Below are 12,205 nucleotides of genomic sequence, written 5' to 3' on the forward strand. Positions count from 1 at the left end.
CTCAAATTTATAATCATATATGTCTTATCAACAGGTTTAACTCCATGTGTATAATTTATATAATATTTATAACTTACTTTTCTCACAGACTATTAAAATACACTTTATGGGTCATCTATGTAACATGGTTGCACAAATTCACACTGTTTGTGTTGAACGTTTGCTGGGACAAATGTTTGTTTTGGTGACGTTAACATTATAGGTGCCATGCATGGCACAGAAAGGGTATAGGGACACGGCTCAACAAGAAATTGTAGAGTCCCTTGGCAGTTGTTTGACCTCGTGCCCTGCAGCCATCGTAAATGCCCAGCAGCTCTGCGCTTAGTGCATTCATCATGATGGGCACATACAAACAATGTGTGGCCTGGTATCAGACGCGTAACCATTAAGTCACAGTCGTAGACACAGAACACTGCTTCTCAACTGGTGGTCCATGTTGGGACAGCTCTTCCATCATCAAAGTTTTGTGCTTCATCCTGGTTTGTGTTTTTTTCCACCCTCAGCTCAAACCTGCTTCTCTTTCTTCTGGACCTTTCCCTGCCTTCTCTGCCTGTTGTCTATGACCATGTGATTCAGTCTCATCTTTGCTCCCACTGGTACTTGTTTATTTCCTTGCTCAGACCTTCCTGTGTTGTCATTTCTCTCTACGGATACCTTAATTCACTAGAACTGGAACTTCAGACTCCTCCTGTATTTGAGTGTGGATTGTGTTTTCAGGCTGCTGACTTTTTTCCAGGATTATTAGCTTCTAAGAATAATTTGGATTTTGGACTGCTCTGGATCAAGGATGGACTTTGGTGTTTGCATGGACTTCATCCTGACTTCCCAGGACTTGCAGATCCATCCGGGTGTTTAGGTATATCCTCACTGTTACTTCAGCACACGGGTATGGTCCACCTGAGGGTAGGCACGTATAAGGGAATTAACTACTGATCCAATTGCTTACTGATCTTGTAATCTGTTTCTTTTGTTCCACACCGCTAAGGGGGAGAGCCTGGCATGTGTCTCAACTTTTCACCTATCTCCAGGGTGTAGCCCTTTTCTATTGCTGTCCAACACTGTGAGGTTGGGAGGAACACCTTACCCTGCACTCAGTCCTTCAAGTACTGGACTACTGGACAAGATTACTGACCATAGGGATGAAAAGTCATGTATAATACACCTTATTTAGCAAACTGTTATTACATTTATATTAAATGAACTTGACAAACCATCTATTCTCCATGAACCAAAACTACAAAGACTAGAAGAAGAATACACACAAACGTCAGGGTGAAAAACATCTGGAACAGAAATTGGTCTGAGCATTACACATACAACCTGTATAATGACAAGCACGTGACTGTACAAAATTGTAATCAAGTGTAAGCACACAAACAATACAATTCAGTAGTTGTATGATAACCTTGAACACCAAATATAGTGTCATAAAGCATTTCAATTATGTATATTTTTATAGCATAACAATCACAATGTGCTTACGGCATCACAGTTATTAGCTGCTTAATCAAGATCTACATTTTAAAAGGTTGTTCTATAGCAAAGTAATCTGAGAAATCATCAATATTTCAATCTAACAAATCATTATATTAAACGCTTCAACCCCCTAACCTGAAGCACACGTCGTCCCAATTCACATAAAAGGCAATTGATCTTTACCTATGGCTTATCAACCAACCACAATTTAACAACTAGTATGACTTACTAGTAGTAAGAACTTTACATCACTTTTACTATTAGAACTTGACAAATGGGCATAGGATACAGGTAGACTTGAGAAATTCCAGTCAGTGTTTAGAAAAGGAGTGAGTATGCAACTTAATGGATGCCTACTCTAATTTTTACAGAAACTGGCTGGGCCAAAGAATACTCAAGATATATTTGCAGCCAGTATTGATTTAAATGCCATCTTTGTGTAAACAGTTCACGTTTATGGTTTAAGTTAGCATTATGAGCCCCTCCTAGAGATCTATTTGACATTATCATACACTCACATACAAATACAGCTATCAATATTAGGCTTAGCAATCTTGGATCTTTGACAAATCAAATATCGACTTTTAGAGGACTAAGGCAGTGTTGTACACTCTTTTCCTGCCTATTCAATCTATCTATTTCAGATTAGAATTAAGAGTCCAATGGTTCGCCTATGCCGACGACATGCTTTTCTTTGAATGCACTCCTCTTAGACTTCAGCAAGCTTAGGTCTCTCTTCAGTTGTGTCCAATAGAGAATGAATTTAAATTAAACACAAATAAAACAAAACTAATCCACTATGGAGCGACTAAACAAAGGTTTCCACTGGCATTTTACTGGTTAGAGAATATAGTTAGTTAAACATAAAACATATCTAGGGTTCCAAATGTACACTGGAGCCAATCTTTCAGCACTGTACTTACATCTGAGAAAGAAAATGCTACAACCTTCAGACTAGATGAGAAGGATTAAATTAAGATATTGCCACTTCTAATTGTTTCCCCTGATAGCAACTTTATAGTGGCAAAGTAATCCTGGGCGTTGTTTGTGGGCTAGAACGCCTTACTATTGGTCGGAAGGCCTATTGTGAAAAAAATACCTTACACTTGTTGAATAGTGTACAGAATTCAGTAATAAGATTTCAGTTGGGTTTAAACTCTTTAAAAGCCAGAGTTCAATGGAATACTAGCACTTTATTTTAAGATCTTAACTTCAACTCCCAAAACACTGTACTCAGATTGAAATTGTGACTGGGTAAATGAGCTGACAAATGTATTTCTCTTTTACATGATCTTAATACGAGTCTTCCTAATTTTATGGGATTCCCTAATTCAATTAAGAATAAGCTTTGGGGAAATGATTGGATAAATACCATAGATGGACTGAGCAAATACAAACTGTATAACCATCTAAGCTTGAGGTCCTAAGAAACTGGGAGTGCTGCTGGGCTACTTAGCAAAGTTTTCAGGTGCGTACTTTAGGGATATATATTTAAGATGGTGTTTAAATATGCTTCTTATTGATTTTATACTACATATTCGACCCAAAATAAAGAGTAAACATCCTGTGTGCAGGTTTTATAATAGGCTACGGTCTGTAGAAACCTTGAAAGATTTGCTGGGAGATTGCCAGGAACACTCCAGTGTTACGGCTATCCCTGGGCAATGTTGTGTTTTTGGAGGAATCAATTATGTCATATTTGTTCTGGTATAGGCATTTAACATCATTGACCTTGTCTGTGGTTAAAGTTATAAATGTGATTTTAACTAAATTTTCATAGCAATCTTAAATAATGACTTTGATGTGTAATAATGAGATATATTGTATTATTGGTGACATTATTAACCTATTTGTTTTATGATAGCTGCATTTTGTGGAAGTTTTATTGTAAATAATATCATATCATCCCAAATATTTTGTTTTTTTTTATACAGCCTCACATCCAACATTCAATCTCACATCCACAAGTACAGGCAAGGTCTATGAAAAGACTTGGCTTTGTAAATGTAGAAGGTAGGATTGTTCTTAAGGCCCTCACACGACAAAAAAGAAAACACATGCCAAGTTGGGCTCCAGTTGTTTGCAAAGCCAGACTTATTTGCTTTGCCAATTCATTTATTGTAACTTTGCCATTGAAGAGAATTCCCAGTCCTTCAATTTCAAAGTTTTCTGACCAGCATCTGTCATACATGCACCAGAAGTCAGCCATGTCCCATTTGTATACACAAAAAGTGTGCTTTGCATTATAAATGTCTGCTTATTTCCTGTGAATCTTGTTATATTTTCCCACTGGATGGATTACAAAGAGTTGATCATAATGAGTCGATGCACAGTGGTGGGAGAATAAACATAGTCAACTTAACCTTGACCTACTTCAAAAATAGTGCTCTAAATAACAAATCGTGATACTTTTAGAACACTTCACTTAAGCAAGGGGTCTCTAAAGGGTTTGGAAAAATACACAGGCATTGCATGCAAATGACTGGCTGAATGTTGCACATGTTGTATGAAAAGAAGGACCCGACTGTCACAGACTTGATGTTTTCTCACCTTCTGTAAGGTTTAATGGCAGAGCAATGTTTTCTGCCTGTGTGCTTGAAAGCAGGTTCTCCCCGGCTGTCAACACAGTCAGAAGCTGCAGCCCAAGGCATGTTCCCCAAATTGGGAAATAGTCACCGGAATCAAATGCCTAAAAGAAATAGAAATAATCAAGAACGGGAAAAGGAAGGTACCTTTATGACAATGTTGAACCAACCTGTTGGGGCAATGGAAGGGCTTCTGAATTGGAGGATCTTATGGAGCATTATGCAGTCATTCAGATGGTCACATGGCAGGCATGTATGACATCTGGCTGACTAATTAAAGCAGAATTGGTTGCACTAACAAAACATTTGATGGAGATTGTGTGGTTGTTACCGTAAGGTTGTTTGCTTAACTCTAATTTATCAAAGAATATGCATCCTAACAAGCCATTTTTCCTGCCATTATTAACTTATTTCTATTCTCGCAGAATGCCTGAACTAGTGATTGTAAAGATGGGGTGGAAACCCCTGGGTAAAGCAGAAAGGGCAGGCCGGGAAATCCCACAGCCAATAACAGAAGAGTCCAAAGAATTTTAAAAAGACCTGTTTTATTCACAATCTATATAAAACAGACAGCTGTGGACAGCAAGAAAATCTCTGAGCTCTCACTTTCTTCCAGGCTTGACAACAGTTTAAAAGCAAGGACTACGTCACAACATGACGTTTCATCATGATCTAGATTACAAAAACCTATGAGGTGGAGGGTCTGGTTAAGGGAATCAACTAAGTATGTATTCTACATAGTTTTGGTATCTTATTGCTCATGCTATAACTGGTGGCTCCTTCTGAGACCACCTCCTAAATTGATACAGGTGAATACATGTAATTTCTATACAATTGTATTGGCTGGTGCAACAATTATGGGCACTAGTCTCAAACGGCAGAAACCATACTTTGGGCATCATACACTTCTTACCACATGGATAAGATATATTTTCTACAAAGAAAAGATATAACAAGTAGTGTCTGAACCAATGGGTAACCAAAAAACAATAAATGGTATACCTAGTATCTGATTTACACACGTAAAGAATACCATTTTTATTAAACACTTAATTTTTCCACACTTATAAAATGATCACATTACATAAAACGAGATAAAACAACAATTATGGGGCAATGTTATTGGAGGATAGGGATTGGTTAGCATTCCCTTTCCCAGCGTAGGCCATTTGGAAAGTTATCAGCACATGAGCCTTCCTGCCCCTCTCAGGCTTGGGCTGATCTCCTTAAGTTCCAGAAGCTTCTCAAGACCTCCCTTTTCTCTTCTTCCTTCCCTTTCCCCCTCCCCATCTAATGTCCCTGCCTGCTTCTTGACAGACTACCTGGTTCCTTCGGAGTGTAGAGGGTACCAGGCCCCCCATTCCAGTCTTCCTCTGCAGTTGGTCTCCCTGGACCTCACTCCCCCCCCACCCGACTTGCACTTGCCCTTCCAGACCACCCCCCGCTCAATCTGCACTTGCGTGGCTGGCCTTCCAGCCCCTTAACTCACACTTAGCTTGTGGACCTTCCTTCTGCTGCACTCTCTGCTTTCCTCTGGCTCTGTCCATCTGGCTTCCCCTGGCACTTTCTTTTTCTCACGGGCCCTTCCGCCCTGACCAGCACTTCCCCATACCCTCTCCACTGCACTTCTCTTACTGGACCTGCATGTTCCGAATGTCACAAGGCCCAGTTAGATCATTTTTTGTCATCCCTATTCCCCCACCGTCTTGTCTCGTTGCGCTCGAAACACATTGCGCATAGGTGCATTATAGATACCCAATAAATAAAATATAAAAAATGAGCAACAATAGTAGCCAGGGGGAGCCGCATCAAGGTGCTGCTTTTCACAATTAAGTTACCATCTCTGATTCTCTAGGCCCCAAGCCAGGACTTGGTATATCTTGTATCTTTGTCATGAGACTCGATGGGAATGAAGGCTCAGCCTGTCTGTCACTGAAGCTAGTGAATAACCGTTATTTTCCACCTGCAGGTTACGTTTGAGGAGAAAACATTTTGGATTATTCTGCTCAGCATTTACTAGGATTTTAGCCATTATTAATGCAGGTGTCTTTACCCTTTCTGACCGCTCGAGACTTGTTTGTGCTATTTTTTTCCAATATTAAGCCATGGTCAATGGGAATCTGACCTTCCAGCATTATTTGTTTCTTTGCTTAATCTAAGAAAAATGTGTCTCACATCTGGGAACTGTTCTCGTCTGTTCTCTTGGGTGCCTCTCTAAACCTTCCCTTTTCAAAATACCCTTGGCAAGGGCTGTTCAATTATTGTCTGGGCTGTTCAGGTCTGAATTTTCTGCTGACTCAGCAAAATGGATCCACCGGCAGCTTCAAGGTTTCTTGATGTCTCCGATTTACTTGAACGCAGTTGCACCATCCATCTTATTTAAAGTGGCCACCCGTTCTTGTTGTGTTTCTGCGTAAAGCAAGCTTTATGTGTTTATATACGAGAATATACTTCCTAGCCTATTAGATGCAAGCATATTCTTCATGTCTAAATGCAGTTCCATGGTGGATGCATATCTGCTTCGTGTCTAATGCGTCTACGTGTGTCAGTTCCAGCAGTGACGTCATTTGCTTTTGTCATCTTGGTTACAGCATGTTGATATCCGCCATAGCCTGCAAATTCAGCTCTTCTTCTATCCCTCCGAGGTAGGGTCGGTAGGCTTGCCTTAAAGAGCAGCACCGCTCGCATCTTCGGTATGGCGGTCGGGAGGAGTCATAGCTTTCATGTCTATGATATCGAGACGAAGGAGGGGCCGACATAATGAATGACACATTAATTTGCCTCTGAACATGATACTATATGATTCGAACATTCCATGCTTACCTGCCAGTCAATTCTCCTACCCTAATCACTATGAAATTACAAGTAACTTGCAAACTGTTGTCTGACTACCATTATTACATATGCACATGACCCACACCCAGTTGACTTAACTAGAGTGACCAAAGTGCAAATTATTCTCTGCCGTACACCGTGAACACTAGTCCTTTAGATCCTATAGTTTGTGTTAGAGGGGTGTAAGAGAGGGGTCCACTCAGCAGCGGGGACTCGTTGGCAAAGATCAACTTTCTCGCAGATCTTCTCTTCAAAGTTTTTTCGAAGGCCTAGTTCGCACCTCGACGATGTCGGAGAAGAAGAAGAGTCTCTTCAAGCTCTGCGCCAAGTGTGGACTACGGAACGTCTACATCGAAGACCGGCCCCTCAAGTACTTATATCGCCTGCATCCGGACCATGATTAGGAGGAATATGAGATTTGCTGCGGTTTCCCGTCGAAGACCAAGAAGGACCGCTATCGCAAATTATCTGTGTGGCTCTAGTCTGGGAAGGTGTCTGATTTAGCCTCTGGGCACAGCCATGCCTCGTCTAGGACAGGCCAGTCTCACGAGCGTGCTCCCTGTGAGAAGAGGTTGAGATCCTTGGATGATGCCTCTGGCCAGAGGATTCAAAAGAATGCCAAATACCACGCTAAGGATCCCGCTAGGGTTGCCGCTGCCACAAGACCCAGCTTGGGAAGGACTCATTCCCTGTCTCCATTTCTGTCCACGGTGAGCACAAGGGTGTGAAGGAGAAGCCCAAGACCCCATCAACAACAGCTCTGTCTTCCAAGGCCTCGTCCCGTCAATGACCACTGCGTCCTCCAAGATATCCGTCTTTTCAACAGTGACCACCCTGTCGATGACCACAATGGCTGCCACCCCGTCGACAGGCCCATCATCGGGCCGTCAATTTCATTAACCATCATTACTTCAGCAACGGGAGATGCCGTTACGACCCTGGTGTCCACAGTGAAGATGACGGTTACGCCACAAGTGTCTTGACCTCCACACCTGCTGATGGCTGCGCCCGCAGCTCCTGATGTTGCGCCTGTGCGAGAACAGGCTCCCATCATCGCGTCTTTTCCTATGGATTCAGGTAGATTGAAGGAGCTGTTGCCTCCCACAGATTTTCTCTCCCTAGTGGGGAAGGCGTCCCAGGCAAATCTGCAGGGTTCTCTGAGGAGATCCCCACAATTAGCACCAACTCTGATGACCACCACCTGCCCGAAGGTTACTATTCCGTTCATGTGGGAAGCCTCAGCCCCATATCCCAGGTGGGATCGCTGAGAGAGGAGTCAGATCTACCTTTCAGGCTACGTTTCAGCCCAGAGCCGACCCCCTGCGATCCCTTTCACGCTTCAGCCAGCTCCAAGGGACATGTCTTTGGACATCTTGAAGACCCTTGTGTGAAACCTGAGGGCATTCTCACATCTACTCCCCTTGGATCCTCTGCGCAGGTGGCCAGGGAAAGGCCATTGCTTTTGGATCCTGACCCTGGGGGCGGAGCAGTGAGGGAGGATCACCTGGGTGGAGGGTCCCTGAGGATTGTGAATGAGATTGCCTCAGGTGAGATGCAGTATTCTACATTTTCCTTTTAGGATGAAACTCCTGTCCCAGAGGTAGCTAAGGGAACTTGTTCCCCATGACACATTGACCAAGAACAGGACAGGAAATATCAACAGTCCAGAAGTACCAGAAGGAGGAGGAAAAGGAAAAGGATTAAGGGTGGGATAGGTGAGACATGGTATGCTCCTTTCCCTGTTAACGACCAACCTAACCCTTCCCCAATTTTCATGGGTTCTTATAAGCCAGTTCCCCTCATTTTCCCACATGACACTTAACAGTAGTGAGACGAGGAAGAGCAAACTGAGAGTAATGAACACCACACACTCTTGCCACCCTAGTACAGGGACAAAGAAGAGGCAACAGAGTAATGAAGACTACACTCTTTCACTACTCTTGTACTGGGGCGCGGAAGATGCCTGCTAAGAGCTTTGTGGGTCAGGCATGTCCTTTTAATTATGGTCAGGCAGGACTAATTGGACATCCAGATCTGTAGCCTGTCAAGGGGCTGCAGGTGTATAAATGTAGATCATACAGACAGAGCAAGAGACAGAGCATGACAAGGGGAGCAACCAAGAGAGCAGTAAAAGACATGTGTGAGGGGGCAGCCGTGGTGGGACAGGAGACTGAGCCAGGACGCCGGCAACAATCCCAGCAGACTTGGGGGACCCAATGTGCATGGGCCGTGTAATTTCCCCAAGCCTGGCATCCTCCATACTCCAGAAGGTAAGTCGTGGGAACTACCGAAGTATAGACACAGAAGAACGGTGAGTGTTGGGAGGGCGTAGAGGCTTCGGGCACTCCAACAGGACCGTGAGTGAATAACGGTCAGTAATATGAACAACTAAATGCTTATTGAATACTGAACTAAAGGGAACATTTACTTTGAACAACTAAATGCTTATTGAATACCGAACAAAAGGGAAATTTTACTTTGAGCAAATGAATGCCTATTGAATACCAAACTAAATGGAAACTTAACATTGAAACCAAAAGGTGCATATTGAACAGTGAACTGAATAGAACCTTAAACCTGAGTAATAAAAGTGCACATTGAACACCGAACTAAATTAAGTGCATGCTGCACAACGATTTAATTCAACTATCAAAGTCAGGAGTATTAAGGCTGAAAAGAGCCAAACAGTGAACTTTCAGGAGTGAATACAGTGTGACAGGGTTACACCACAACCCAGCATTGCTGAGCCTCATGACCTGGCATCTGCAGCCCTAGACTTTGGACTCTACACTCTCCCAGTGGTGTACAAGGAGATTCTCGCCATGGCAGGTGTCCTCTACGCTGTAATGCTACGCTCACAAGTGAAAGTGCTTCACATTGTGGTGCAGGACCCAGAAGATTAAGCCTCTGCGCATCACAGCCCTGCAGTTATTTCTGTACCTGCTTTCACTAGCCAAGGCTGGGCTGTCTAATGCCTCCTTCAAGATGCATCTGGCTGCTATTTCCTGGTACAGCCAGACACCATGCAAGCCCTCCCTGTGGTCACACAGGCTCGTTAAGGAGTCCTCAAGGGCCTCTTTAGGACTTTTCCACTGGTGAAGGCGCCGGCTCTGGCATTGGAGCTCAACGTTGTGCTGACTAAATTGATGGGGCCTCCTTTTGAACCTTTGCATCTGGCCCCACTGAAGTCCCTCTCATGGAAGACTGCTTTCCTAGTGGCCATCACCTCGGCCAGGCAGGTCGGGGAGATTCAATCACTCTAACCATATTTGTCTTTCCATGCTATGAGTGTGGGGCAACGGACTCACGCCACCTTTATGCTGAAGTTTCCATCTGAATTCCACCTCAACAAGCCTTTGGTTCTGCCAGTCTTCTTCCTGAATCCCTCGTCATCCACCGAGAGGGTTTTGCATTTGCTGGACGCTGCTCGTGCCTTGATGTTTTATGTGGCACGCACAAAGCATTTTCGGAAGACATCTCCACTCTTTGTGAACTTTGGACCTGTGAATCCTGCCGCTTCCATATCCAGGTGGCTTTCTGGCTGCATCATGCACTGTCATCGTCTGTTTAACCGACCTCTACCAGGCTGGCCGAGGGCCCATTCTGGTAGCACAAAAACAATGGTTTTATAGGAAGGTAGTCATTCAAGAACATTCATAAATGCAAAGCTAAGTAAATTGAACGCTCAGAATTAGTAGGAGGGCCACCCGGCTCAGCGTAACTCACTCTGGGTAAGAACACCCTGTCCCTATGGGGGGTGCCTGTCCCTAGGTGGCGCATGGTGTATCGCCTATCTAAAAGTAATAGAGGAGAGGACTGTCCCTAACCTTCTATACTGGTGGCTTTGTCTAGTGGCAGACACTATATAGAAAAATAGCAAATATTGGTGGTGTTTTCCAAATGGGTAATGCAGCGAAGGACAGAACTGTGGATTAGATTCTGTAGCTGCTTGGGCTGAATGGAGACAACCTGGGAGCCAGGTCAACTAATTGTATTCCATCCGAAGTGTACAACTTTAATATAGCTCTTGGGTCACAGTAGTTGGAATGCAAAAAGTACAACTGGAAAAACACACTAGTAAACACTATGGTTAAAACAGCTGAAGAGGTGGAGGCCTAAAAGTGGCTCTTATAAAAAACAGCTCACTCAGTGGATGTGAGTGTGCAAACAAATAGATAGATATTCAGGAAGTATCTCTCTGTTACTGTGGGAGATACCAATAGTTGGTCATGAGACCAAAGTGGTCGACCTGTTTCAATGTCATCGGTGGGTAGAGCCATCTTCATCAGGACCATTAGGCGAACTGCAAACTGAATTATCGGAGTTCAGAAATGCTGAACTGAAGGTACTATTGAGAGGTACTGTTGTCTCCTGTGGGGAGACAAAAAAGGGGGGAGTGGGTGGGAGAGCAAGGGAGGGAGTTAGGGACCACTCAGCAATAACTAGTAAATGCCTATGGGGGAATATGGTGGTCATCCTGCATCCGAGTGAGCGATTTGGAAACCAAATTAATGGGCCAATGATTACAGGAGTGGTAAGAATGGTGCCTGGACACCAGTGAAATAGGTCTCGCCGTCACCGAGGGAGGGGGGGAGGCAGGGTAGTGCACAGGTGGACCAAAGCCCCAGGGTGGTGGGTTTGGGGCACTTGGATTATGGAGCAAAACCGGTGGGCAGGAAGTGTGGTGGCTTTCAAAATGGAGGTGGAGCATGCTATGCAGTGGGGGTGAATGAGCAAAAGAGGTACCTCTGTAATGGAGGACAGGAGGAGCTCTTGTTGAAGGTAGTTTCAAGATACTGCAACTACAAAAAATAACAGAGATTGGAGAATAGTAAATGATCATGGCAGATAAGCACAGAGCTGTTGAAAAATACTACCACAAAGTGTTAACAGGCTGGGTTGACTACCTGCTGCATGTAGCTGTCTGCTCTGTGCGTGGTGCTGTACTGCAGTGTACAGCTCTGCAGGCTTACGAATACAAAAAATGCCCAATTGCCTATAAACACAAGGCTAGAGAGTGCTCGCGCCAGCTACTATTGGACGCCAGCGAGCGTCTTGGAAACGCCCTATAAAAAGAAAAGAGGCCCGATCGCCTCTCAAGACCTACCAGGAGCGCGCTTGCGTGGGCGTCAATGTGACGCGAGCGGGCGTCTTTGTAACGGCCTAACAATGAGCCGTATGCTCCCTAATTCCAAAAAGAAAGCCCAATCGCAACTAAAAACAACCAAAAAGCGCGGTCGCGCAGCTCAGAGTGGGGGAGGGGGAAAGGGAGGAGGAAGAGAAAAACAGGCAGTGCTCAAGTAGAAGGA

The 12,205-nt window shown here is 44.0% G+C and overlaps 1 protein-coding gene across 1 annotated transcript in view; it reads right to left on the reverse strand.

The window, feature by feature from the left end:
- LOC138491448 (gamma-glutamyl hydrolase-like) overlaps positions 1-12,205 on the reverse strand; it is a 304,916-nt gene that overhangs the window by 197,790 nt on the left and 94,921 nt on the right. Inside the window, exon 5 of the mRNA XM_069617967.1 lies at positions 4,027-4,165. Coding sequence (XP_069474068.1) covers positions 4,027-4,165 — 139 coding nt within the window. The remainder of the gene's footprint in view (positions 1-4,026; positions 4,166-12,205) is intronic.

The sequence above is a fragment of the Ambystoma mexicanum genome, chromosome 10 (genome assembly GCF_040938575.1).
Source record: "Ambystoma mexicanum isolate Mex_15411 chromosome 10, UKY_AmexF1_1, whole genome shotgun sequence".
Lineage (NCBI taxonomy): Eukaryota > Metazoa > Chordata > Amphibia > Caudata > Ambystomatidae > Ambystoma > Ambystoma mexicanum.